This window comes from Selaginella moellendorffii, unplaced genomic scaffold (assembly GCF_000143415.4).
Source record: "Selaginella moellendorffii unplaced genomic scaffold, v1.0 SELMOscaffold_152, whole genome shotgun sequence".
Lineage (NCBI taxonomy): Eukaryota > Viridiplantae > Streptophyta > Lycopodiopsida > Selaginellales > Selaginellaceae > Selaginella > Selaginella moellendorffii.
In genome coordinates this window covers 103,073-128,539 of record NW_003314413.1, presented here as the reverse complement: position 1 = coordinate 128,539, position 25,467 = coordinate 103,073, and the positions used below count along the sequence as shown (strand labels likewise).

The 25,467-nt window shown below is 46.2% G+C and overlaps 7 protein-coding genes across 14 annotated transcripts; 5 read left to right on the top strand and 2 right to left on the bottom strand.

The window, feature by feature from the left end:
- Nucleotides 1-949: 949 nt before the first annotated feature.
- LOC9640879 (pentatricopeptide repeat-containing protein At3g03580) lies at nt 950-3,224 on the top strand. Its single transcript, XM_024667017.1, has 2 exons — nt 950-3,155; nt 3,190-3,224. Exons 1-2 carry the CDS (start codon nt 950-952, stop codon nt 3,222-3,224), a joined length of 2,241 nt encoding a protein of 746 aa, XP_024522785.1.
- LOC9640878 (tetraspanin-8) lies at nt 2,967-4,306 on the top strand. 2 transcript variants are annotated; one of them, XM_024667005.1, is made up of 2 exons: nt 2,967-3,897; nt 3,938-4,224. In XM_024667005.1, the coding sequence occupies exons 1-2, from the start codon at nt 3,247-3,249 to the stop codon at nt 4,136-4,138; spliced, it is 852 nt and encodes a 283-aa protein (XP_024522773.1). In that variant the 5' UTR covers nt 2,967-3,246; the 3' UTR covers nt 4,139-4,224. The 2 variants fall into 2 exon arrangements, with proteins under 2 accessions (XP_024522773.1, XP_002993319.2); XM_002993273.2 differs by having other exon boundaries at nt 2,979-3,897; nt 3,949-4,306.
- A 155-nt stretch (nt 4,307-4,461) lies between these two features.
- Nucleotides 4,462-8,475, top strand: LOC9640852 (serine/threonine-protein kinase BLUS1). 3 transcript variants are annotated; one of them, XM_002993272.2, is made up of 23 exons: nt 4,462-4,606; nt 4,702-5,075; nt 5,160-5,414; nt 5,473-5,597; nt 5,651-5,695; nt 5,753-5,834; nt 5,884-5,952; nt 6,009-6,179; nt 6,232-6,300; nt 6,356-6,424; nt 6,479-6,628; nt 6,682-6,728; nt 6,790-7,029; nt 7,081-7,193; nt 7,248-7,342; nt 7,398-7,472; nt 7,526-7,570; nt 7,622-7,762; nt 7,815-7,872; nt 7,925-7,980; nt 8,044-8,108; nt 8,168-8,219; nt 8,274-8,475. In XM_002993272.2, exons 2-23 carry the CDS (start codon nt 4,905-4,907, stop codon nt 8,355-8,357), a joined length of 2,277 nt encoding a protein of 758 aa, XP_002993318.2. In that variant the 5' UTR covers nt 4,462-4,606; nt 4,702-4,904; the 3' UTR covers nt 8,358-8,475. The 3 variants fall into 3 exon arrangements, with proteins under 3 accessions (XP_002993318.2, XP_024522781.1, XP_024522780.1); XM_024667013.1 differs by having other exon boundaries at nt 4,462-5,075; nt 7,631-7,762; XM_024667012.1 differs by having other exon boundaries at nt 4,462-5,075.
- LOC9640877 (volume-regulated anion channel subunit LRRC8D) lies at nt 8,357-10,772 on the bottom strand. Its single transcript, XM_024667014.1, has 12 exons — nt 10,455-10,772; nt 10,230-10,373; nt 10,065-10,163; nt 9,804-10,010; nt 9,729-9,740; nt 9,608-9,667; nt 9,422-9,535; nt 9,193-9,360; nt 9,048-9,116; nt 8,882-8,977; nt 8,712-8,828; nt 8,357-8,623 (listed from the first exon to the last, which is right to left on the bottom strand). The coding sequence occupies exons 1-12, from the start codon at nt 10,611-10,613 to the stop codon at nt 8,501-8,503; spliced, it is 1,368 nt and encodes a 455-aa protein (XP_024522782.1). The 5' UTR covers nt 10,614-10,772; the 3' UTR covers nt 8,357-8,500.
- Nucleotides 10,773-10,931: 159 nt separating this feature from the next.
- On the top strand, nt 10,932-13,933 carry LOC9640876 (protein ACCUMULATION AND REPLICATION OF CHLOROPLASTS 6, chloroplastic). Of its 2 annotated transcripts, none has more exons than XM_024667000.1 (8): nt 10,932-11,086; nt 11,136-11,375; nt 11,443-11,673; nt 11,728-11,952; nt 12,008-12,265; nt 12,335-13,061; nt 13,116-13,240; nt 13,301-13,933. In XM_024667000.1, exons 1-8 carry the CDS (start codon nt 11,057-11,059, stop codon nt 13,589-13,591), a joined length of 2,127 nt encoding a protein of 708 aa, XP_024522768.1. In that variant the 5' UTR covers nt 10,932-11,056; the 3' UTR covers nt 13,592-13,933. The 2 variants fall into 2 exon arrangements, with proteins under 2 accessions (XP_024522768.1, XP_024522769.1); XM_024667001.1 differs by having other exon boundaries at nt 13,130-13,240; nt 13,301-13,799.
- On the top strand, nt 13,551-20,864 carry LOC9640851 (shikimate O-hydroxycinnamoyltransferase). 4 transcript variants are annotated; one of them, XM_024667004.1, is made up of 2 exons: nt 13,551-14,141; nt 19,741-20,864. In XM_024667004.1, exons 1-2 carry the CDS (start codon nt 13,551-13,553, stop codon nt 20,701-20,703), a joined length of 1,554 nt encoding a protein of 517 aa, XP_024522772.1. In that variant the 3' UTR covers nt 20,704-20,864. The 4 variants fall into 4 exon arrangements, with proteins under 4 accessions (XP_024522772.1, XP_002993316.1, XP_024522771.1 ...); XM_002993270.2 differs by lacking the exon at nt 19,741-20,864 and adding an exon at nt 14,197-15,296 and having other exon boundaries at nt 13,676-14,141; XM_024667003.1 differs by lacking the exon at nt 13,551-14,141 and adding an exon at nt 19,258-19,698 and having other exon boundaries at nt 19,756-20,864.
- A 1,392-nt stretch (nt 20,865-22,256) lies between these two features.
- On the bottom strand, nt 22,257-24,478 carry LOC9640850 (glutamyl-tRNA reductase 2). Its single transcript, XM_002993245.2, has 3 exons — nt 23,961-24,478; nt 23,650-23,891; nt 22,257-23,593 (listed from the first exon to the last, which is right to left on the bottom strand). Exons 1-3 carry the CDS (start codon nt 24,223-24,225, stop codon nt 22,454-22,456), a joined length of 1,647 nt encoding a protein of 548 aa, XP_002993291.1. The 5' UTR covers nt 24,226-24,478; the 3' UTR covers nt 22,257-22,453.
- Between the last annotated feature and the right edge of the window lie 989 nt (nt 24,479-25,467).

Genomic DNA, 25,467 nt, shown 5'->3' with positions numbered 1-25,467 from the left:
TTACCATTAGAAAGCTTTAAACTAGCATCACCTAGTAATAAACTTAGAGCTACGAATATGATAAAGTGAACTATACCTGGAAAACATGATTTGTTTTTTACACAATTAGCATTATCGCAGTGATAACCTGAAATACAATCTGAATCATGTTTACATGGATCAACTTGAGAATTAATGAAGGGAAAAATACTAGGAAATAAAAAAACATAAATAAAAAGTTTAGTCATTTCTGAAACTGTCTAACGAAATTATTGGAAGGGAGATGCTTTATATACAGTATATGTTCATTATTATTATTTTGTTTTATTGTGTCATTATTTTGGGTAAGTCAATTTCAATATGACAATTTGCATCTTTGAAAGATGCTTATTTTGGATTTTATTTTGATAATTAAGAATTTATTGGTCATTTTTAATCATTATTTTTTATTTTACGTCAAATAATTATAATCGAACTCAATAATTTCATGCATGATCACCAAGAAAAACCACACGAAACTCATCCACCTCATCAAGAATCATATAGCCAGCAGGAAACACAACTGCTTGAAACATAGAGGAATAACATGAGTTTTACGATTGTCTATCTGGCCCATAGGTATCCTGCGAGCCAATAGGTCTTATATTTTATTTAACATTTTCAGAACGAGCCTACGGGCAGCACGAATCGTACAAAGCTTTGCTGCCGGAGCTAGCACTTCCACACTTTCATCAATCCCCGCCTCCAAGTTCTGCGAGGATAGGTGTGGGATTCTCACTTTCAATCAACCTGAGGTGCTGACTTGCGATCCCAAAGGTAGCTGCTTTATGTCCTAAGACATATCATTTGTTCCCGCATGGGCTACTGCAAGAACATTGAATGGTTCCGATATCTGGGGCCACAACAAGAGAAATTGAAGTGCGGGATTCTCACTTTCAATCTGATAAGGTCATAGGATCTCAATGGATTGATGTTGCAAAGACGTGTCTCGGGAAGAGCAAGAAGGTTTTTCTGCTCTTGCGCTGGATATGGAGATGGAGCCGCGAAATCGAGCCACAGTGATGTTTGCGAGAGGCTGGATCGCCTCGAGGAACGAGGAGCTGCGGCGGATTTCTCCACCTACATGGATCTCCTTCGCGCCTGCGCAAGCTCCAGAGATCTGCCGCAGGGCAAGCGCCTCCACGCCCAGATCAACAGCGCGGGCGCCGGCGGCGACACCATTCTCGGCAATCTCCTCGTGAGAATGTACGGGAAATGCGAAGCTCTGGACGACGCCATTGCCGCATTTGAGTCCATCGAGCATCCAAACGTCTTCTCCTGGAGCATTCTCGTCACTGCGTATGCCGAGAATGGGCATTTGCGGGAGGCGCTGGATCTTCTCGGAAGCATGGATCTCCACGGCGTCAAGGCCAGCCATGTCACGTTTATCAATCTCCTGGGCGCTTGCACCCTGGCAATGGATCTCGCCGGGGGCGAGCGCCTCCACGCCCGGATCGAGGCAAGCGGGTTCGATCTGAGTGGAAATCTCGGCACGGCGCTGGTGAGCATGTATGCCAGGTGCGGCGGCCTCGATCGAGCTCGGGATCTCTTCGACCGGATGAGAAAGAGGGATATTATCGCCTGGAACGCGATGATCGCAGCCTATTCTCTTCACGGCCGTGGAGATCTAGCGCTGGAGCTGTATTACCGTATCGAACCCGCGGGCCTGGCGCCCGATCGATCGACGTTCTTGAGCACTCTTGTAACCTGCGAATCGATCGATTCGGTGAAGAAACTCCATGGCGACCTCGCCGCTCGCGGCCTCGAGCGTGAAGCCCTAATCGGGAACACGCTGGTGAGCATGTACGGGCGGTGCGGCAGCCTGGACGAGGCCATGGCGGTATTCGTGGGCATGCCGTACAGGAACGGGGTGACGTGGGGCATTCTGATTGGAGCTCATGCTCAGCATGGGAAGGCCAAGGAGGCGCTGCGTTTGCTCAAGCTCATGGATTGCGAGGGCGTGAGGGCGATGGAGAACACATTCTTGACTGCGCTGAGCGCTTGCTCCAGCGCGGAGTTCCTGGGGGATGGGAGGAGAATTCACGAGAGGATCGCCGCCAGTGGAGTGATCGACGAGAGCTCCACCCGGTTGAGCAATGCGCTGGTGACGATGTATGGCAAATGCGGGAGCTTGATCGATGCCGAGAGCGTCTTCAATTCGTTGCCGTGCAGGACGATCGTGTCGTGGACGTCGCTGATCGCTGCGTATGCCCAGCATGGATTCCCCCGGAGAGCTCTCCAGATCTTCAAGCAAATGGACGCGGAAGGGACGAAGCCCGACGAGATCGCGTTCTTGAGCGTGCTGGAGGCGGTTTCAAACGCGCCGGAATTGATCGAGGAAGGGAGGAGGATCCACGAAGAATATCAGAGCAATAGAATCCACGAGTCCCAAAGCGTGGAGACGGCGCTCATTGACATGTATGGCAACTGCGGTAGCATCGAGAGCGCCTGGAGAGTATTCGATCAAATGGGCGACGAGCGGAGGGACGATGTGATCCCGTGGACGTCGATGATCACTGCTTGCGCTCACCAGGGTCACAGTGATCAAGCCCTGCTGCTACTGAGTAGAATGGAGCTCCAAGGGATCCATCCCAACCAGCTGACGCTGGTGAGCGCGCTGGATGCGTGCGAGGACCTGCGAGAAGGGCGGAAGATCCACGCCACCATCGCCGCCAAGGGGCTCTCAAGCAGCGTGATCCCGGGCACCGCGCTAGTCAACATGTATGATCGCTGCGGCGCCCTCGCCAGCGCGAGGGCCGCGTTCGAGGAGATCCGGGGCAAGAACTCCATCTCCTGGAACGCGATCATCGGGGCCTACGCTCACCAGGGTGACCTGCGCGAATCGATGGGCCTACTGCAAAGAATGGATCAAGAGGGCGTGGCGCCGAATGTGATAAGCTTCACCTGTGTGCTCTTCGCATGCGCGCATGCCGGATCGATCCGAGAGGCCCGCCACCAGTTCCATCTCATGATCGGGGACTACTCGATCGAGCCACTGGAGGACAACTACGGGTGCCTCGTCGATCTTCTCGGCCGCGCCGGGCGTCTTGATAAGGTTGAGGAGCTCATTCAAACCATGCCCATGTGGCCATCTCCCGCTCAATGGATGAGCCTCTTGGGCGCTTGCCACATCCACGGTGACGTACACCGGGGTGTACGGACATCCCGGAGCTCGAACCATGGCCACTCCTCGGCGTACGTCGTGATGTCCAACCTCTGTACGGTCAGATGACGCCCGTCAGGTCCTTGTCACGCTCATTAAACATGGTGGCCCATTCTTATCCCCGTCCGTACGCGCGCTGGCCTGGAGCAGCAGATGCCAAGGCCGGGCATTTTTGTCGCGCTTCCGTACGCGAGTGTTCTAGGCGATTCCAGCCCGATCGATCGATCGATCAGATGGGTCTGACGAGCAACTACCTCACGGGGATCCTGAATTTTGTGGCGATGATCCTCTCGCTGGCGGTGATTGGGGCGGGAATTTGGCTTGCGCACCGGCACGAGACGGCGTGCGTGAAATTCCTCCAGTTTCCCGTGATCGCGCTAGGGCTCTTCATCCTGCTCGTGTCCCTGGCGGGATTTATCGGCAGCTGCTTCCGGATCGCGTGGCTGCTGTGGATCTATCTCCTGGTTATGCTGCTCCTCATCCTAGCGCTGCTGGCATTCACGGCATTTGCGTTTGTGGTGACGAGCAGGGGCGGTGCCAGGCATTCTCTGGCTGGATTGGGCTACGAGGAGTATAGGCTCACGGATTACTCGCCCTGGCTCCAAGATCGCGTCAAGAATCCGGGAAATTGGGCAAAGATCAAGAGCTGCTTGATCGCTGCGAGGGTTTGCGTCGGCCTGGAAGAAGCTACATTCACCAATTACTCCCCATTGCAGGTGTGGCCCAATCTCCTCGAATTGGATTGATTGTGTCTAGTCCCTTTGCAGTCTGGATGCTGCCGGCCTCCAGCGGCGTGTGGCTTCGCTAACGCCACAAGCTGGGCGGATCCCCAGAACCCTAATTCCGACCCGGATTGCTCGCGGTGGAACCAGGAGGATCTGTGCCTGGACTGCGGTTCCTGCAAGGCGGGAGTGCTCGAGAACATCAAGCGCGACTGGCGCAAGGTCGCGTTCGTGAGCGCGGTGATGTTCTTCTTCCTGGTGATCGTCTATTCCGTGGGCTGCTGCGCGTTTCGAAACGCTCGCAAGAAAGAAGTTTTAGGGTTCTAGAGGGTCAAAATTTGTCAACGGTCAGCCGTTTGAATTGTTTAATTTTTTTTTCTAAACGAGAGAAGGGTTGAGACTATGATTGGCTTCTTGTTATCAGTAATGCCACTGTTTTCGTGCACAGAAGCGCACGGGAGAGGCCGTGGCGTGCGGTGACGGGTCCATGACGAGCTGAGGCGTGGCCGTCACGGGGGGTTTGACGGCCGTTTTATAGGCCATTCTAGGTTTGGGGCTCGTAGGTCCGGGCCGAGGCTGTGCATGAGCGAGCAAGCTTGCGTTGCGGGAGCTTGAAAGAAGACCGAGCAACGGGATTTCGATCCCGAATTTAATGCGCGGCGATGGCGCTGCGACACTGCTGTGGCGCTGGACGATCGCCAGTGTAAGCTCGGTGGAATTTCTCCCTTGTTGCGGCGCTTTTCCTTGTTTGCGTGGATCTTTGCTCCTACGCTACCGATATTTGGGATCCAATTTCAGGAATTGAGGCCGCGGGGAGGGATCGGGGAATGCGAGTAGGCGGTGGCGGTTTGATCGCGAGAATATCCGCGGCGCCGCGTCCAAGATCGAGAAATCCGTGCTCCCGTGAGCTCGCGGTGCCGAAATATTTCGACGCTCGTGTGCGATGAACAGTACGCGAATCGGACAGCCATAGTCCAAGTGAAAATATTCCTGTGGAAGATATGGAGGAGCGAAAGGACAAGGGGAAGTATCCAGTGGTGCCAGCCGACTACAAGCTACTCGAAGAGATCGGGCAGGGCGTGAGCGGATTGGTGTTTCGGGCATTTTGCGTGCCTCTTGGAGAGTATGTCGCGGTGAAGCAGCTGGATTTGGAGAAATGCAGTGGGACTTTGGTAAGTATACCGATACTTTCGAGCTCATTTTAAAGTTTTATTTCTTCCTTGCTGGTAGCTGACTTAGATGTCCGTGCTTCCCAGGATACCATCCGAAAGGAAGCTCAGACAATGAGCTTGATCAGCCATTCCAATGTCGTGAAGGCACACTGCTCGTTTGTGGTGTCTCAGCATCTTTGGGTCGTCATGCCGTATATGGGAGGTGGCTCGTGTCTTCACATCATGAAGGCAACATCTCCCGATGGATTCGACGAGCCGGTTATTGCGACAATTCTTCGCGATACGTTGAAAGCTTTGGAGTATCTTCACCGACAGGGACACATTCATCGAGATGTGAAGGTATGTTCCTCTCAAGTCAACTGTCTTTGGGTCTATCTAATTTGGGTGTTCTATCAAGGCTGGGAATATCCTCATACACGAGAACGGTGCCGTGAAGCTCGGTGATTTTGGCGTCGCGGCTTTCATGTTTGACAATGGCGATAGGCAATGGTCGAGAAAAACTTTTGTGGGGACACCTTGCTGGTACGCAATCAATATCATTCTGTTCGAGATTCATTCTTAACGAATCTCTGCAGGATGGCGCCGGAGGTCATGGAGCAGATCAATGGTTACGATTTTAAGTACAATTCTAAATTACTTTCTTTCGATTTTTCTTATCTCCCAGTGTGTGTCCACAGGGCTGACGTATGGTCTTTCGGTATAACTGCTCTAGAGCTTGCACACGGCCATGCTCCGTTCTCGAAATATCCACCTCTGAAGGTAAATCCGTGATTTTTATGTTCCTTCGAGTGCTGAATGCGCTTGACAGGTTCTACTGATGACTTTACAAAATGCAGCTCCTGGATTGACTTACGAGAGGGACAAGCGCTTTTCTAAGGTCACTTTAATCTAGTTTCTTTTGCGCTTTTTAACAGCTGCCTTTTGCTAATTTAGTCTTTCAAGGAGATGATTGCCATGTGTTTGGTTAAGGACCCGACAAAAAGGCCAACAGCCGAAAAGCTTTTGAAGCATTCTTTTTTCAAATCGGCAAAGTCAAGCGACTATATAGTCCGTCACGTTCTGGACGGCCTTCCACCTCTCTGGGAACGTGTGAGGGATGTGAAGGTATGAGAATTGAATCTGTATGGTGCCATGAGGTAACATTTTGTGACACCAGCTGAAGGATGCTGCACGACTTGCGGAAAAGAAAACGTCTACTTTCGAGGAGCAGGAAGAAAAATCCCAGGTCAGCCTAGAAAAATGTATTGCTATAAATGTAACACCGGAATAAAACCATGCAGAACGCTTATAAACGCGGAGTAAGTGGCTGGAATTTTGACGTTGAGGATCTCAAAGCACAGGCAGCAATGGTAACTTGAATGACAGTGTGGTTATTTCATTTTGACCAGTTTGATGCAATGCAGTTGCAAGACGATGATTATGCTCCTGTCATCAAAAAAGAGGAGGAAGGAGTTCCCTCTAAAACTGTTTCTAGAGTAGCCTCGCCTCATACGACAATATCCGCCGACGATAATCTTATCTCTGAGACTATCAAGGCCGAGATACCTCTCGATGTAAGTAGTTTTGTCTTCCTATACGTAAACTATTTTGTTCGTTTCAAATGTAGGGAGAAGAGTGCATAGTTCGCAAGCCGCCAAATGGAGCCAAGATAAGGTAAGTATTATTCTCTCGAAGTATTCTACTATTTTAAGTTAATCAAATCGTTTCTTTACAGAGGCCGGTTCAATGTCTTCGTCGATAACGTGGAGATAGATTCATCAAACTGGTGTGAGAACGCAGAACAACTCAACGGCGAAGAAAGAGCGCTTGCGCACCACAAGGAGGAAAAGTTCGAAGATAAAGAGCTTGATGACTCGAAAATCATAAACGCAAAAGATATTTCAATGGATCACAACAGACAGTTAGATTTTGATGATGCACTTACAGACAAGCCTTTGGATGACGAGAGAACCAGGTAACATATTTGCAATTTTTCTTCCTTCATCCTGACGGCATTTGACTTTAGAGATCACAAGCTAACGATGCGCCCCTCAGGAGAGGAGAACCCCTCTACTGTGCCATCTAGCAATGGAGTCGTTGACCATCGACCTGCAAATGGATCAGCCAAGCCCCCACCTGGTATAGCCTCTTTGATTTATTATTTGAGTCGTCTCAATTGTCTGAATGAAACAGGAAAAGAGGATGAGAAGGTCAAAGGGCCCGTCGTCCAGAAGAAAGGTCGGTTCTCCGTAACCTCGGCAGATGTCAATCTCAAGGACCTTAAGGAGGTATTAGTTTGCTGTCCAAATGCTAGTAAGATTCTATCTAATAAGCTCGTTGCAGAACAAGGATGTGGAAAGGCTTGCCGCTCTTCCAAATGTGAAAGTAAAAAGCAGTGTAAACTCTATTGAGCATTCGGTACAGTTGACTCTTGCCTTGCGTTGATAAGTACTTAACATCTGCTGCTGCAGGAACTTCTCTCTCCCTCAAGTCTCCGAAGAACTTCGAGTGCTCAGGTTGAACTTTCTATTAGTTTGTGTCAGTATCCTAACGCTTTGGTGGCTTAGATGTACCAGCAAGTTTTTCCACAGTCATCCGGTACATCTCCATCTCCAGCCACACCATCTACTACTGGCTACACTCCCGTGTCGACTGCGGCATTACTGCCACTGCTCCAGAATCTTTTAAACCAAACGGCGATGCAGCAGGTATGCAACGATGTTGAATGTTACAGAACCGTGAAGTTCTTAATTCCAACAGGACATGATTGTGAATCTGATGACCATTGTATGCAACCATGGGACTGACTTATCTGCTGGTAAGTGGCTGCAATTCCACGTTATTGTTCTTACATGACTTTTTTTGCGCAGGCGCGTCCAACCAGCGCTTGAGTCGGAGTGCGAGTGCGAGTGCAGTAGACCACGGGGTATGTGTATGTTGTTTTCATCCGGAAAGTGACCCCTGGGCTGAAACTTGTTGCTTCAAACAGAGCGATAACAACTGCTCGGACCGTGAACGTGACCTTCGCCAACAAGTCCTTGAACTGCAAGTGAGGTGAGAAATCAAGTCTCTATGTAAGACACTCTGTCGAATTTAACACTTTGCTTGTTTAGAGTGGGAGTGCTTGGTGACGAGCTGCAAATGATGAAACTTCGCAATGTCCAGGTACTTGGCGTTCTTGTTTTCTTTTTCGCTCACGAATGGAATCCTGTTTCGCAGCTGGAGAGACAGCTGAACGCGATCTTCAACAAAGAGGAGGAGGAAAGAATACGCAAAGAGGAAGCCGCGAAAGAAGACGGTTAAAAGGACATGCCTCCCTCTTCTGGTTTTTTTTATTTTTCGCTTCGTTCTTTCGACATTTTTTTCTGTTTACATGTTTTGCAAGCCTAAGCTCACTGAGAATGGAAAACCAGTGAACTTCTAGAGCTACAAATTGGAAAAGAAAACTAAGCCGCCTTACAAAGGGGTGTTAGCTTGTTTTGCAAGAAGCTCAGCCCACTCTCTACACGTTTCAAGCGCTCTTGCATTCCCTTGAGAATAACATCAGTTCTTTGCTTCTCCTGCTCAGCCTGTCCCAAGTAAAAAATGGAAACAGAAAAAAATAAAAATAAAAAAATTGGAACATCAAAATGGAAGAATTTTTCTGGAAAAGCTTGCCTGCATTTTCCGGACTCTTTGCAAAAGCGTGGGGCGATGGCGTCGTCTCGTGGCTTCCAACAAGCTACTGTCCTGCCTCTTTGGAGGAGCCCAGTAGTGAGGAGGTTTAAGCTCCGACTGGATCAAACACAAACACGTTCATGAAACTAGATAAGAACGATATAGCTTACCGAAGCGGGCGGAAATGCTAGCTCTCGTTTGAGAGTTAGAAACGCCATTGATGCTCCAAATGCGGATCTATCCGCCGCTGGGGTTTCCTGAGGATCCTGCAAACCATGCACAGGCACACTGGAGTTTACGAAACGACAGTAGCTTCACAACTACAGCAAAAATCACCTCTTTTTTTTCCTTCTTCTCGGGTTTGGGGTCTGGCTTGCATTCAGCTGCGTGAAGCTCAGCGTCATTCTACTTGGCGAGTCGAGTCAGTTTGGATGAATGAAGAGGTTTTTTTTAGTGAAAAAGTGCACGTAGAAGAACTTACGAGTAAACAGGATTGTGGGCGAAGAACTGGGATGAATCTTTGGTATGGATGCCGTGACGGAGGTGGCGGTTCCAAAGCCCACGACTGACCACTTTGCCGTGCTTGAAGATACGCTTTGATAACCGGTTGCCCAACGTTTTTTGCGATGGGATTCCCCCACAATATCACCTGAGGAAACAAAGATGATATGCAAAGTTCAGTACAAAGCTCGACGAAGGTTCGAGCGTACCTTGTTCAAATGCTCCAGAAACCTCAGGGACACTAGCGTGTGAGGCTCTTTGAGGCAGTTAAAAGACAAATCCAGCTCCGTGAGCCGCCGGAATGGCTTAGGCCACGAAAACACCTGTACAGCTTGACACCAAAGTATTGAAGTCAGTATTTTGAAAAAAAAAGAAGAGAGAAATGAGCTGGTTACCTCCTCTGGCAAGCTACTGATCGAGTTTCTCGACAAGCAAAGCAGCTCCAGCCTTCGTATCTGTTTACAACGAGCGGAAAGTGTCAGAAACAAAGACTTACTGTAATGAGCATTCCTTTACCAGTATAGCTGTCTAGTGACGGGGAAGAAAATTCAAGAAAAATCACAAAGGAATGCAGTACTTTTTTTTATAAACCTTGCTTAAGGGTATGAGGGACGATGAGTGAAGACCATTTCCTGCTGCAGAAAGTTTTTGCAAACTAGGAAATGCCCCCAAGTCTCCTATCTCGTCCGGTATCTTGCCCAAATAGTTGTAGTCTATGTTGAGCCTGCGTAAGTCTGGCAACGTCGACAACGCAACCATAGCCGATGCCTTCAACTTGTTATACGACACATCCAACTCCTGCAAACAAAAGTTTGTCACGAAGGTGCTCCACGAGCGAACAAATCGTTGTACCTGAAGGGCCGTAAACTTTTGTGCAGGGGGATTCACCGATAGTAGTCGATTCCGTTGGAGGCAAACGTTTTGGAGGAAAGGAAACGGTGCAAGGGACTCCTGAAAAAACCATGACAGAAGAAGCTCATGTTTCAGAGCTGCAAGCTTTCACAAGAAAAAACTTACAAGAGGCACAAAGTTGCTGGTGAGATTGATGTAACGCAGGGAAGTAAACTCTCCAAACTTTTGTGGATCGATTTTCTTGATGCCATGGCCCTTGAATCTTGCGTGTTTAAGCCTCCATGGCTCGTCAACACGTCCTACTTTGCACTGGCCAAAAAAAAAACACACACACACACACACACACACAATCAAGCATAAGAAGCTAAATAAAAATGTAAAAGTCATTACCAGTGTCTGCCAATCGAGAACTTTCTTCTCATTTGGCCCCTTGTCCAGTTTTAATCTAGCATTCTTCTTCGTAACGTCGGCTGATTCTACAAAGCTTGATCTTCCCTCTATCCTCATTCTCTTGGAATTCTCAGAGCTTGATCTTCCCTCTATCCTCATTCTCTTGGAATTCTCAGACGCATCGCAGCTGCCGGCATTTCAGCATGGAAACCTCTAGAGATTTCTCCACAGATCACACCGATAGCTCGCATTTTCTCTCTGGATCGAGCAATGCCACAAACCTCCTCCTCGCGAAATCATCCCGATAAACCCTAGCGGGTACAGTCACGTCTCTCGCTCTTCGCTTGGCGGCAACCAACTTCGCTATGACATGGCTCTTTACTTTACCCTCCACGTCACAGCCGTTGGTTAACCGCCGAGTTTACCACAGTTCAACGGTTTCGATTTTGCCAGCGAGGCGGGAATTACGCGGAGGAATGTCGAACTGGCTATCCAACGGATGTGTTTGAAAGAGAGAAGACCAGTGTGAGCTAGCGGCTCATGATCGATCGATTGGAGCGGTAGCGGTGGAGCTCATTGGAAATCACAGGGGTGGAATTTCCATGGCGCCCTGCCAGGCGGCTCGCGTCCAGGTATTTCTTGTGATTCTCCGAGGTAGGGTTTACATTCCTCGCGGCGCAGGTGTCGATCGCTGCTCCTGCATTTGGAAGCCGCCCCGAGAGCAAGCCTCGGGCTCCAGTGCGCGCATTGCCGTCCAGGATTGCTGGCCAGAGTCTAGAAGCGGGCATTGCGACGAGCAATCCTCTGCGCTTGCAAAAGCGAAGTAAAGTATCGGTGATTTGTGCTCTAGCACAGGCTCAGCCTTCCGTGGCGCTGAGAAATGCCGAGAAATCCATGCAGCTTCCCATCGACTACTACCAAGTGAGACAAACTCTTTATTTTCTTCCAAAGTAGTCTTTGTGGTGATGACGTTTTTTGTCTGATAAAGATTCTTGGAGCAGAGCCACATTTCTCCACCGATGCTGTGATGAGAGCATACGAAGCTCGCGTAAGCAACCCTCCCACGGAGGGATTCAGCGTGGAGCTTCTGAAAGCGCGACAGCAAATCTTAAAAGTCGCGTGTGATACACTGGCTGACAGAGATCTTCGTGACGAGTATGACCGTGGCTTGAAAGAAGACGAGGCTGGAACTCTGGTTGTGGAAGTTCCTTGGAGCAAAGTAAGTAAAAAAATCTAGTGTTTGTTCTCGTCCTCGACTGACGCAATTTTGCAGATACCAGCAGCATTGTGCCTTCTTCAAGAAGCGGGCGAGGCCGAAGTGGTTTTGCAAGTCGGTGAAGCTCTACTCGATGAGAATTTGAAGAAGCCATTTAAGCAAGATGTTGTGCTCGTGACGGCTTTGGCTTATGTTGAGTTATCAAGGGAGGCAATGACTGAAAATCCTCCTGCCGTCATTCGAAGTTGTGACATGCTGAACGGGGCTTTGAGGCTTCTACAGGTATGCTTAGTCTTTTTTATTTATCTTTCCACTTTCTAAATACTGATTTTGGCAGGCTGGAGGAAATATGCTAGCACCGTCTTTACAGGAAGAAGTATACGAGACTCTAGAAGAGATCACACCTCGCTGTGTTTTGGAGCTCCTTGCGCTGCCTCTTGACGAAGAACACAAGTCGCAACGTTCGGAAGGGCTTCAAGAAGTCCGTAACATTCTCTGGACCGCTGGCGAAGGAGGTCTAATGGCACCAGTGGGAGGATACACGCGTGAGCAATTCATGAAAGAGGCACTATCTCGCATGACTGCATGCGAGCAGGTACTTCATTTTTACCCAAACTTATTCTTCAGTGTGATTTATTTCTAATTGACAGCTTTATTCATCAAGGTGGCGCTGTTCACAGAGACTCCTACGAATATACCAGCAGAGAAGCTTGAGATCTACTCGGCCGCTTTAGCGCATGTTGCTGAAGGATTTAAGACGAAGAAGCCTCGGCTGATTCAAGAGGGTGGAAGCTTGTTCACTCAGCTGCACCAGAGCTTGCGTGACAGAAATGACAATCATCTTATTACGGACGAGCAAAGAGATGTGATGCTTGGACGGGCTCTATCCGCTCTTTTGCTTGGGGAAGTGGAGAACTGCAAAACTTTCCTCGGGCTGAACGATGTCAACTCTCCAGATAGGTGTCCCGAAGTCGCAGATTTTGTGTTATCAGGCACAGATGGCAACGGGGACAGTGACCTGCTTCCAGGGCTTTGCAAATTGTTGGAAAGCTGGTTAGCCGAGGAGGTTTTTACAAACTTTCGAGAAACGGCAGACTTTCACGTGTCTCTAAGTGACTACTACGACGATGCAGAGGTGCTTGGATACCTGGAAAAGCTTGAGAAAGGAAGCTTTCCACAAGAGGCTGCTGCTGCTATTGCACGTCTCGGAGAAGGTGTTACTAAGCATTCAAGCAACCGTTTACTACCTCTGCAGATCGCCTGCATTGCTGCTGTGTTTGGAGGGCTGGCAATCGCAAGCGTCAGTTATCCACCCTTCCAGAAGGTCCTCAAAAGCTGGAGAGTGGCACCTCTCGTGCCAGCACTTACGTCTGCGGTGACTTTAAGGAAAGGTATGTTGTGTGCAGATTGGGTGGAGCTTTTTTCGATTGTTTTCTTACCTGTAGGTACAACCGAACAGAAGGAGGTCTTAAGAATGGATGCAAGGCTAGCAGAGCAGTTGATACGAAAATGGCAGGCCGCAAAAGCCAAGGCGCTTGGAGTGACCCGTGCCATCACTCAACTTAACGAGGTACATGTGGATATATGCTCTTGCTTGCGTACTAATAACATTGGTACTGTCTGTGAGCAGATACTCGACGGCCAGATGCTGAAGAGCTGGACTGATCGGGCTGTCGAAGTAGCAAAACATGGATGGTATTGGGAATACAAGCTTCTGGAGATCAATATAGACAGTGTGACTATTAGCGAGGACGGTAGACGAGCTATGGTGGAGGCCACTCTTCAAGAAACTGCTCGGCTCTATGATAGCAACAATCCCCAACGCAACGATTCATACAAAAGCTCTTACACTACAAGATATGAACTTCATTACGGAGATAATGGCTGGAGAATTACTGATGGTGCTGTACTTCGTACATGACATGGACCTTCACCGGAATACTGAACATGGGACAACCACCATATGCAGCTTGATAAAGAGAAGGCATTCAACCTTCTTTCTTCGGGCTGAATCTCAAGAGGTAGCCAAGAAAATGGGAGCTCTGTGGGGAGTCGATCTGAAGTCCACCTCTGTTATTGTCCCGGCATCTCCAACACCAATTCAGGAACGACGTTTCCTTTCGAATTTAGATCAAGTGTTTACAGGCCAGTGGTACATGAACACCGTGTGGTACTTCAAGCCAGCTTCGGATCATTTGATTCAAGACCAGGATGCTTTTTTCAAAGGATTGAAGGACTCATTGTCGAGGTTATTGATTTACTATCCAGCTCTCGCGGGGAGGCTGGTGAGGAACGAGAATAACAGATTCGAAGTCGAGCTGAATGACAAGGGAGTTATTTTTCGCGAGGCAGTTACCGAGGCAAGATTCGATGACTGGAAAGACATCAAGGACTGCACAGTAGAAGCCAAGCTGACATTTGAAGATACAGTGATAGCGGACTACAGCAGTGCTCCACTCGTACGAATTCAGGTAAATGAATAGACTCGAACCTTCTGCTTGTATAGCTCGCTGATTTTCTTTCCAGGCTACCCTCTTTAAGTGTGGAGGGATCGCTCTGGGATTTAGTATGGCCCATGCAATTCACGATGGCTGGGCTGCGGTGGAGTTTGTAAAGTCATGGTCGGAAGTTCATACGCATCTTCAACTGTCAACTCCTCCGGTGTATGCAAGTCACCTGATGAAAGCCAGAGATCCACCAGTGGTGAGTGTTCCCATTAAGGACTACATATCAGTTCCCAAGGTTGAAGGCTCTCTCAGCAGCAACTATGAGGTCTTTGAGGAAGGAGCTCCATCGCCATACCAAGCTATCACCTTCAGGTTCACAGCTCAACAGGTGGACGAAATTATCCAGGAGGTCAGAAGCGGTCCTTGGCAGGTCGAAGCCTCCAGCTTCGTTGCAATGGCAGCATTCACCTGGAAGGTGATGACTGAAGCCAGAGAGCTCCCGGACGACAGCACAACTCGATATGTCTACCCGATAAGCTGCAGACAGCGCTGGCAGCCACCTCTTCCTCGCGGCTTTGCTGGAAACACGGCTCATCTTTCGTCGTTAGCAGCTAAAGCCGGGGACATCAAGAACAAGCACGTCTCCTACGCTGCAAAGCTCATCTACGACGACCTCTCGTGCACAACGGCGGAGTACCTCAAGTCGGTGATAGACTGGATGGAGATTGAGCTTCAGAAGAACGACAGAGACATCGGTTTTGCCTGCGACTTCTACTCTGGAACCGACGTGCAGAGCACGAGTATGGTCAACTTCCCGATCTTCGAGGTGGACTTTGGATGGGGAACGCCTATTCACAACTCCTTCACGTTCCAGCCACTCTTGGGAGACGGCCACGCCTACTTGTTCCCAGCTCCAGAAGGTGGAAGAAGCCGACTCGTTCCCATCTACATGAAGAGACTTGCGATGAAGAACTTGTTCCGAAACGAGCTCTTTCGAAGGTTCCAGCCCGGTCTTAAAGACTATAGCTACTACAGCGATTGAGAGGAACAACCATCCATTGTATAAGAGGTACGTGTTTGGATTGGACACTGACGATGTGCTCGTGTACAACTTTGATTTCATATGAAGTTTTTCTACGAGTAATCCAAGGCACGCGTATCAGTGCCGTGTGCGTTCGATCTGCCGTTTCTGTAGGTGGGGGTCGTCAGCTCGCTCATCCGGATTCTCTCCGTGTAAGCTCCCAGCTTCTTTATAATTCTCCCCAGCTCCTCCTCGATGATGGTCTGGGCCTCCATGGCTTTCCTCCTCTCGTCCTGGTTGGCGGCCACCACCTCTTTCAAGTCGTCTACATTGTAGAGCTTGACGCCGAGGAACCGAGATGTCGATGAAGAACCTGGTTTCCAAAGGAGCAGTGGGGATCTTCCCAGCGTTACCTTTGTAGAAGAGTGCTGTGCTCGTGAAGACAACGTCGCTCAGCCGAGTGCAGCCTTTGACGAGCAGCTTGTACATCTTTTCCAGCACCGACGATCACGACTTGAGCCCCTCCATAGCTCGCAACTTTCATCACTGCCACCAAGCGCACGCTGAAATACAAGCAGCACCGAGCCCGCGAACCACTCTTTGACGCTTTTGCATCACAAGGAACGTATTCGACTCCACGAATGCTTCATAACAATGAAACGAACTCCTTGCTATCAAAGATATCTGATGCGTAAACCTTCATGACCGAAAAAAGCTTGTTTTACGTGACGCGACATTTGTTTCGTCCCAATTGCTGCAGGTCGTCACTCTTCAAGCCGGCGACCACGTCTGGCAAGAGCGTCCAGACGAGCATTATTGTTTTCAAACAAGCTGCTCCACTTTTTTCCAGAGTAACCCAGGACCAGCTTGTGAAAATCTGTTTTCCCTGCCTGCAACTGGTTTAGATTAAGGATTTTGCTTTATGTTTTTGTAAGATTGGCAAGTAGAGTGACAAAAGTCAACCAGCCAGTCAAGCCTGTATACAAGAGGACTGCTCGATAGAACACATCTATATCATAAACATGTAGACTTTAATTTCAGTTAGTCCTCCTGCGGAATTCGTGGTCGGCAATATCTCCCCGTTCAACTTCCAGTTGATGTGGGTCGCATATCAGTCTTTTGAGTTTTCTGGCAGAATCATTTCCCAGTCCATGCTCACGGGGCTCAAATTCTTTGACTGCCCACGGATCGGGATCAGGTGGCACTACTTAGCTCCCCCAAAATCCAGACCGTGGCATGGTTCATTAGAGGATATGAGAAGAACACAAAGTAAACCACTAACCAATTAACTACTCATGCTCTTCAGTGGCACATGTGTAGAAGCTATAAAATATTTATCAAAAGGTGATAAATATTTTTTTTAAGGGCTAAGAAAATATCAATCTAATGTAAATAAGAAATGACGATAAAGGTAATTCATTATTAGCTAAATAAAAAAGATATAAATTGAAATGTTCAACATCATAAAAAATACTATTGTTATTATTATATTTAATATTGTAAAAGAGAAGAGAAGTTTAGGGTAAAAGCATGAAACAGGTACCAAGAAAAGTGTTTAGTGGTAGATAAGTTTATTGATTTGTTGATAGTTTGTATTTGATCAGATGGGTATACATATCACTTTTTTTTTAATTTGGGCCTTATAAGTTAGAATCTTAGCTATTAGCCCAAAGAATCTCATAGTTTTGGCTAAAGTTTTCTTGCACTTCTCCAAGACTTGTTGTGCTGCCAAGTGATTGCCTCCCAGTATAGTGAGCAGCAGCACTAATTGAAAGTGTGAGTGACAACTCAAGAAGTGTTGTAGTTGTGACAATTTCAAGGTCATAACCATCATTTTGTGCAAAGCAAAGAATTGCCAACCATATAGCTTGTATATTCAAGAACTTCACCTTTACATTCTCCCTCACCACTCAATGTAAGATTCTTGGCTTGGTTCTACACATACAGAACTTTTTCCATGTTATATCTAGCTTTCATCCATCAGTAAAATTTCTAATATATTTTAATTTTTCTTTGTACACAGGGCTCACTAAGAGTGATCTTAATCTCTATAAGGAGATAGTCCTCAGCCACTTTCAACCTGAATAAAAGAGCAAACTTCATGGATTAACTCAAATTTATGAGAGTTTTGATTTCTTCACTTGCTGTAAACAATAGATAGATAGAAGAAGTATTTAAATGAGATACTATTTGAGATCAAGGAAGTGATACATGATTTCTGAATTTGTAACATTTGCATGTTGCCAAATAGGAAGGACATTTGTCAACATAGAGTGTCCCATGGAGTTTACAAGGAACATTTGATGCACTGGTTGGAAATAAATTGCAATTACAATCACTTACCTATTCAGTTTGATTCACATATATCCTCTTGCTTCTCACTATTAGATTTCTAAATTTATACTCTATTTTAACTTATATTCACTTGATTTTACTGGCACCTTTGATTTTCACTTAGACTCACTTAATTTTTAGGACTCTGCATCACTTTCACTTGAAACTCACTCACTTCCCACCACTTAATTGCATTTGTGATTGTGAGTGGTGTTTAGTTCATTACACTTTTACTGTGTTATTAGTTTGTAAAGTGAAATCAACTTTGAGCTTCACTTATAGTTTCTCTCTTTTGTAGTTCCAATTTATGAAGCTGATAATTGAATGCAACATATGTTGTTGTATTGATCACATGAAGATGAAGTACATCATTCAAGGTTTGCAGAAACTAAGGCTTGACAAGTGAGGTCCTCATAATGGTTGCAATTGCAAATGCGAGCTATATGGACCAGGAAAAGAATGTGAAGCAAAGGTGAAAACACCAAACAACCTTTTAGAATTTTAGAAGATTTGCATTTGTGATGCTGGAGGTTTGATTGAATGGCACAATCCAAATTGTATCTACTAACAATATAACATTTGTGGTGTCTCTGTCCAAAGTAGTTTGAAACAGAAAGCAACTACAAGATCAAATAGAGACAATTTATCAAAATTAAAAAGATGTTCAAATGGAGCAATTGAAAGCAAGAGGCAAGATGAAAGTTTTGAGAAAACTACTGTTTTCAGAAGTGGAAACCATTTTAGAAAACTTGATATATGAGTTAAAAGTAAATACTATTAAGTTTTTGACACAACTTTTGAACTAAGTGGCAAGCAATAGCTTTTGATATATCTTACTAACTTTCGAATTGAAATTATAGTTTTTATTCTTGACTTCACCAAAAACTATAGCTTCATGGAAAGTGCAATCTAGGCACTGGGAGAATGAGCAAGGAAACATTTTGGTACACTTATGTATTCCAAGAAGTGACTAAGTGAAAAAGTACTTTCATTTTTACTTGTCAAACGCTAATGACAATGACAAGAAATGTATTTGTTCGACATTGCCTCAAATACTATCACTTTTGGTTGCTAAAACAAGGAGTTATTTACAAGAGACACTACATTTGAAGTGATGGTTGTGCTGAACAATTCAAATCAAGAGTTTCTTTTTAGCAAATTGGACAGCACTTCAAGAATTTCAACATTGACATGATTTAAAAAAATTTCAGGTGAGCATGATGGAGGTGCTGCTGATATTAAAAATGGGTTGATGAAGTAAAAAGTGACAGGCACTTCTCGTCACTTACGTGTGCTTAAACTTGTTCAAATCAATAATGCATTAAATAATATGAATTTTGAGCAGGTCACTTGTATCTATGGTTGACAACTATTTGCACTGTTATATTGTACATATAGGCAAAACAGTTAATGGAAAAAAGATAAGGCATAAAGCTTAATCTTAAGAAACATAGCATAAGCAAATTTTTGAAAGCCTGCTAGGAAGGAAAAGCGCCTTGATCTCCTTAGTGGACGCAGTTGGTCAAAGGGGCCAAGAGCGAGTGCCGATAAACGGAGAACGCGTTAAATTAGCATGGTAGAGTTGTCCTGATCAAGATAGATGAGCTTGATTTGTCATGGCTGCGAATCTTAATTTGCATGCTAGAAGCGACAACACCCACTCTTCAAGCGAAGATCCTTTGACCTATGTGACTGGAAAACGATGCTCCAAAAAAAATTAAACTTGCAACAGCCATCATATAGCCTTCGATAAAGCGTGGTTCAACCCTTTCGCGAATTCAAGAGAGAATGGGAGCTCTATGGGGAGTCGATCTGAAGTCCACCTCTGTTATCGTCCCGGCATCTCCAACACCAATTCAGGAACGACGTTTCCTTTCGAATTTAGATCAGGTGTTTACAGGCCAGTGGTACATGAACACCGTGTGGTACTTCAAGCCAGCTTCGGATCATTTGATTCAAGACCAGGATGCTTTTTTCAAAGGATTGAAGGACTCATTGTCGAGGTTATTGATTTACTATCCAGCTCTCGCGGGGAGGCTGGTGAAGAACGAGAATAACAGATTCGAAGTCGAGCTGAATGACAAGGGAGTTATTTTTCGCGAGGCAGTTACCGAGGCAAGATTCGATGACTGGGAAGACATCAAGGATTGCACCATAGAAGCCAAGCTGACATTTGAAGATACAATCATAGCGGACTACAACACCGCTCCACTCATACGAACTCAGGTAAAATTAATAGACTCGAAACTTCGCTGATTTTATTTCCAGGCTACCCTCTTCAAGTGTGGAGGGATCGCTCTGGGATTTAGTATGGCCCATGCAATTCACGATGGCTGGGCTGCGATGGAGTTTGTAAAATCATGGTCGGAACTTCATACGCATCTTCCAGTGTCAACTCCGCCAGTGTTTGCAAATCACCTGATGAAAGCCAGAGATCCACCAGTGGTGAGTATTCCCATTAAGGACTACATTTCAGTTCCCAAGGTTGAAGGCTCTCTCAGCAGCAACTATCAGATCTTTGAGGAAGGAGCTCCATCGCCATACCAAGCTATCACCTTCAGGTTCACAGCTCAACAGGTGGACGCAATCATCCAGGAGGTCAGAAACGGTCCTTGGAAGGTCGAAGCCTCCAGCTTCGTTGCAATGGCGGCATTCACCTGGAAGGTGATGACCGAAGCCAGAGAGCTCCCGGACGACACCACAACTCGATATGTCTACCCGATAAGCTGCAGACAGCGCTGGCAGCCACCTCTTCCTCGCGGCTTCTTTGGAAACACGGCTCATATTTCGTCATTAGCAGCGAAAGCCGGGGACATCAAGAACAAGCACGTCTCCTACGCTGCAAAGCTCATCTACGACGACCTCTCAGCCACAACGACGGAGTACCTCAAGTCGGTGATAGACTGGATGGAGATTGAGCTTCAGAAGAACGACAGAGACATCGGTTTTGCCTGCGACTTCTACTCTGGAGGCGACGTGCAGAGCACGAGTATGGTCAACTTCCCGATCTTCGAGGTGAACTTCGGATGGGGAACGCTTATTCACAACTCCTTCACGTTCCAACCACTCTTGGGAGACGGCCACGCGTACTTGTTCCCAGCTCCAGAAGGTGGACGAAACCGACTCGTTCCCATCTACATGAAGAGACTTGCGATGAAGAACTTGTTCCGAAACGAGCTCTTTCGAAGGTTCCAGCCCGATCTTAAAGACTATAGCTACTACAGCAATTGAGAGCAAATGTATAAGAGGTACGTGTTTGGATTGGACGGGTGGTCGAAGCTGGAGCTAGGTGGAAGTGATGAGATGAGACAAACAATGCGAAGAGCTTGGACTTTCTCGTTTGTTCTTTGCTCCCTAGAATCAATTGCATCAACTGGGTCCTTGTTTAAGTACTCACAAGCTTAGGTCGCAGGGATTGAAATATCTGGCAGGCTGGGGGCGTCCAGCGTGTGATGACCACGATCTTTGTCTTTACGAGCAGCTTGGACATTTTTCTGGCGCCAACAATCAAGATCTCGCCCAAGAGAATCTGATGGAGATTGGAGTGATGGAGCTAACCAAGAGGCCATTCAAGTTCCACTGTGGGCGGACCTTGGACTCTTGCTAGAGCCTTAAACAAATGCCGTATTGCATCTCAGCCGATAATATAAACATTTTTCTTTTACCATGAGGGCATAAGACCATCCTAAGTCTTCGTTTACGGTGTGGCTCCAAGCATCAGTCGGACATTGTGGAGCGAAAGCAGCAACCCTGGCTTGCTGCTAATGCAATAATATGTTAATTGCTTCAAATAGTAAATGCATCCCTTCATTTGTCAATCATATATTTTTGCCTAAGGGGTGGGAGTGGACATACTTAGAATATATTTGAATATTTTAGGATATTCTACCACCATCAAACAGTTAAATTAATTTTGTATTTATATTTTATAAACTGTCCTAAATACTTATAATAAAATTAATTTTTTACTTATAAATTATAAACATGATTCTAATTGATCAATTGAATATGCAACACATAGCAAATTATTATTCTGTTTGATTCTCATGATACTTTTAATTAATATGATATTTTCATGCTTTAAAAGTTGAAGGACTGACAATTCATTTGCATCTCATGATACTTTTAACTAATATAATATTTTCATGCTTTAAAAGTTGAAGGATTGGCAATTCATTTGCATCAATTGCATTGTGGTCTCATATTTCCAATTAGGCACTGCATGACCCTCAAAATTTTTTATTATTAATTGCATAAATACTACAATCACTTGACAAATGCACAATGAGCCATACCCTTTGACATTTATTAATATGATGGTTAATTGTATTTCTCAAAGTCTCCATATAAAACAATTTATCAGTCAAGTGTGTCTGGCAACAATATTTTTGCAGTAGACACATGAAGAACTTTTGTGGTATTTATAGGTTTCTGTAAATTTCTTGATACTAAGAATCCAGAAATTGATCAAAGAAGTTTTAAAAGCTATGCTCACTTCCCCTCTTTTTGAGTTTGTATATCGATGTGTCAGAGAAAAATAAGATCTATAAAATATATCATAAATATCAATTAAACGTATACTATTTTGACAGACTTTAATTACACATTATGTATCCAATAATAAAGATAAAAATACAGCTTATAATATAATCGGTGACGAAAAACCCACACTCTGGAGCCAACGAGCACGGTCAACTTCCAGGTGGACTTCAGAGCCTATTCACAACTTCTGGAGCTGGGAACAAGTAGGCGTTGGCCGTCTCCCAGAACGTGAGAAGTATGTATGATTGGATTTGGACACCGACAATGTGCCGCGTTTGATTTCATATGAATGTTTTCTTACAATTTCCAGGAGTAATCCAAGGCACTGGTATCAGTGCCGTGTTATTCCGTCAGCTCAGCTCTCAAAAACATAAAGAAGAAGAGACAAACCTTTCCGAGATCGTTCGATCGTCCGTAGCGAGCGGATTTTCTGTGGTGGTCAGCTGGAAGGTGGTGCTGCTGGTGGGGGCTGCTTGGCGGATCTGAGCTCCAGGGGACCACCAAGCTCGGCTTTGAGATCAAACATCCTCTCTAGAGCGTGCATGTTTTCCAGCGTCTCGTTCACCGTCCTGGCGTCACTGCCATCGCTTCTCAAGTTTTGCATGGGCCCGTGGAGCAGCTTGTTGACGATTCCCCGGCTGAGGTCCTCGATGAGCTTCCTGTTCTTCTTGGACAACTCGTCGCCTCCCATCTTCGCCAGGCACTTCTCCAGCTCGCTCGTCCGGATCCTCTCCGCGTAAGCTCGCAGCTTCTTTATCGTCGGCACCGTCTCCAGCGAGTCCCTCCACGCCTCGAAGCTCCGCAGCTCCTCCTCGATGATGGTCTGGGCCTCCATGGCCTTCCTCCTCCTCTCTTCCTGGTTGGCGGCCACCACCTCTTTCAAGTCGTCCACATTGTAGAGCCTGACGGAGGGGACCTCGGCAACACAGGCCGCAACGTTTCGAGGGACCGAGATATCGATGAAGAACCTGGTTCCCAAAGGAGCAGCCGGGATCTTCTCAGCGTCATCTTTGTAGAAGAGTGGCTGGTCTGACGCTGTGCTCGTGAAGACAACGTCGGCCTCCCCGGCACATCTCATCATCTCGTCCAGAGGCTGGTACTCGAGCGTGGAGTCTGGAAACTCGGCCTGGAGCTCGCTCACGCGCTGCTGCGTCCTGTTGACGACCACCATCTTGGTGCAGCCTTTGGAGATGAGGTGCTTGACGAGCAGCTTGGACATCTTCCCGGCACCGACGATCACGACTTGAGCCGCGGAGAGCCCTCCATAGCTCGCAACTTTCATCGCTGCTAGCTCCACCGCCGCGGAGCTCACCGACACCGCCCCGGCCGCAATGCTCGTCTCCGTCCGGACTCTCTTGCCAGCCGTGATCGCCTGCTTGAAGAGCCCATTCAAGTTCCTGCCGAATCCGTTGGCACCCTGCCCGACCTTGAACACCTGCTTGACTTGCGCGAGAATCTGCCCCTCGCCCAGCACCAGCGAGTCCAATCCGGACGACACCTTGAACAAATGCTGCGTCGCGTCTCGGTCGCGTAGTATGAACAAATGCTGCCGGAGTTCTTCCAGAGGAACTCCACTAGTCTACCAATACAAAAGGAAGTGTTTAAGACTCTAGCACCAAGAACTTGAGAGCTCACCTTGGACATCCACTCGGTCACCTCCTTGACACCACGGTGCCACGAGAGAGCCACCACGTAAATCTCCATGCGATTACACGTACTTAAAACCGCCGCCTCCTCTATATGGTTGTGAGAGACGAGCTCGCCGATAGCGCGTGGCCATTCCGCCTCTGGCACGGCCAACTTTTCACGTAGCTCCACCGAAGCTGTGTGGACGCTCAATCCTATCACTAGAATGCTGCTCTTCTCGCTAGTGTATCCTGCCAAGAACACAATCCAATCCAATCTTATCAGCTCACGAGAAAAAAAAAAAGGAAAGCTAAACTTACTGTCGGCGCCGGCATTTCGGAGCTGTTCTAGAGCTGCCAAACTCGCAGCCTTGGCCCTGTGACTGGGAGGAAGACGAGCGTCTCCTCCTCCTCCACCAATGGAGCAAGCTCTCACGAGCGCAGCCTTCCTGGGAAATCTACCAAAATCTCGATGGATGCAGCCAATCCTTGCGACCTCCACAATTCTGGAGCTGCTGGAGCTGCTGCAAACCTCCGTTATCGAGCCAATCGAAGAGCACAGGCCAATTGCGGCTGTGGCAGCCATTTCTCGTCCAGATTGCCCAAGACCTAGCCAGATCTGTCTGGCGCGCGCATTCGATCCTAGGGCTTGAGGAGAGAGTGCGAGCTACTGGCGAGCAAGGAAACGATACTTCTTCTCATGAATCGCCAATTTGAGCCCTCTTTCTAGGTCAAAAGCGCCCACCTGGTGCGCGTGGCTGGAACACGCACTGCCCATTCAAAGTCTAGCGTTGCTTACCAGCTCCATTCTATAGTGGTGGGTGACCGGACCACTGGCGGCTCCCGCCGGCCCGAGACGGAAGATAGTGTTCGCTACCGATTCCGCCGGTTTGCGGCCACGTGGGAGCCACATGAGCGCGGCTATTTGAGGCTCAAAGCACGCAGATTGTGGTGACGTGGCACTCACTGATTTGCCACCTTTATTTTCACCTTATCCTTTTATTATGGACGAGAACATCATCGTCAGAATTTTAAATTTATCAATTTAATTTCCCTGAAGTCAAATTACAAGAAAAATATATGTTATTTTATTATATTGAAATTTATATTTTTGAAATTATCTTGTAACATTGTAGAGTTTCAAATGAAAAATGCTAATAAAGTTCTTAGTATTTACCGACTTTATAGTTATAATTATAAAATAACAATATCTAATAAAAAACTTCTTATATTTAACATTTGAAAGTTATTCTCAATGTTATATATTTATTTTCAATTTTTTTCTTTTAAATATTTTTATTTAATCAAAGTTTTAAATATATAAAAATTGAAAAATAATTTATAATAAATTAGTCAATCACAATTTTAATAATAATTTTCACAAGTTTCTTATATAAAAAAAACAAAATAATTACTATAATATTTTTATAATAAAAATATTTAATTATTTAATTATTTTTGATGATATTAGTATCTAATTTAATGAATTTATTGATACTTGATGTAGTAATTTATTAGTGATTATACAGCATAAATTTTTCCCAATTAAGCTTTAATGAATATAGCTAATAATTACAAATGTTTTTTAAATAACAAATAACAATATTATATATCTTTTGAAAGTGGGATAGAGAGAAATAAATAATCCAATTGAATAATTAAAGTTTTAAAACAGTCATATGAAAAAAAAATTAAAAACTAGCTTATTTTATAACTTTTTGATCATTTATGATTTTACAATTTTCCCATAAAAACATATTAAAACCTGCAAATAATAAATATTAGAAATAAAAAATTGAAATAAAAATATTTAATTTGAAAAAATCTA

Coding starts and splice junctions, on each gene's coding strand:
- LOC9640876 (XM_024667000.1), top strand. CDS start 11,057: ATGGCGCCCTGCCAGGCGGCTCGCGTCCAG. Junction 11,674..11,727: donor TGGAAGTTCCTTGGAGCAAA/GTAAGTAAAAAA, acceptor GCAATTTTGCAG/ATACCAGCAGCATTGTGCCT. Junction 13,241..13,300: donor CCATCACTCAACTTAACGAG/GTACATGTGGAT, acceptor GTCTGTGAGCAG/ATACTCGACGGCCAGATGCT.
- LOC9640852 (XM_002993272.2), top strand. CDS start 4,905: ATGGAGGAGCGAAAGGACAAGGGGAAGTATCCAGTGGTGCCAGCCGAC. Junction 6,180..6,231: donor AACGTGTGAGGGATGTGAAG/GTATGAGAATTG, acceptor TTGTGACACCAG/CTGAAGGATGCTGCACGACT. Junction 7,981..8,043: donor CGAGTGCAGTAGACCACGGG/GTATGTGTATGT, acceptor TGCTTCAAACAG/AGCGATAACAACTGCTCGGA.
- LOC9640879 (XM_024667017.1), top strand. CDS start 950: ATGTTGCAAAGACGTGTCTCGGGAAGAGCAAGAAGGTTTTTCTGCTCT. Junction 3,156..3,189: donor GGGCGCTTGCCACATCCACG/GTGACGTACACC, acceptor GACATCCCGGAG/CTCGAACCATGGCCACTCCT.
- LOC9640878 (XM_002993273.2), top strand. CDS start 3,247: ATGACGCCCGTCAGGTCCTTGTCACGCTCATTAAACATGGTGGCCCAT. Junction 3,898..3,948: donor CCAATTACTCCCCATTGCAG/GTGTGGCCCAAT, acceptor GTCCCTTTGCAG/TCTGGATGCTGCCGGCCTCC.
- LOC9640851 (XM_024667004.1), top strand. CDS start 13,551: ATGGCTGGAGAATTACTGATGGTGCTGTACTTCGTACATGACATGGAC. Junction 14,142..19,740: donor CTCCACTCGTACGAATTCAG/GTAAATGAATAG, acceptor TTTTATTTCCAG/GCTACCCTCTTCAAGTGTGG.
- LOC9640877 (XM_024667014.1), bottom strand. CDS start 10,613: ATGAGGATAGAGGGAAGATCAAGCTCTGAGAATTCCAAGAGAATGAGG. Junction 9,117..9,192: donor GCCCACAATCCTGTTTACTC/GTAAGTTCTTCT, acceptor CTCGCCAAGTAG/AATGACGCTGAGCTTCACGC. Junction 8,829..8,881: donor TAGCATTTCCGCCCGCTTCG/GTAAGCTATATC, acceptor TGTTTGATCCAG/TCGGAGCTTAAACCTCCTCA.
- LOC9640850 (XM_002993245.2), bottom strand. CDS start 24,225: ATGGCTGCCACAGCCGCAATTGGCCTGTGCTCTTCGATTGGCTCGATA. Junction 23,892..23,960: donor CCGAAATGCCGGCGCCGACA/GTAAGTTTAGCT, acceptor TGTTCTTGGCAG/GATACACTAGCGAGAAGAGC. Junction 23,594..23,649: donor TGACCGAGTGGATGTCCAAG/GTGAGCTCTCAA, acceptor TTGTATTGGTAG/ACTAGTGGAGTTCCTCTGGA.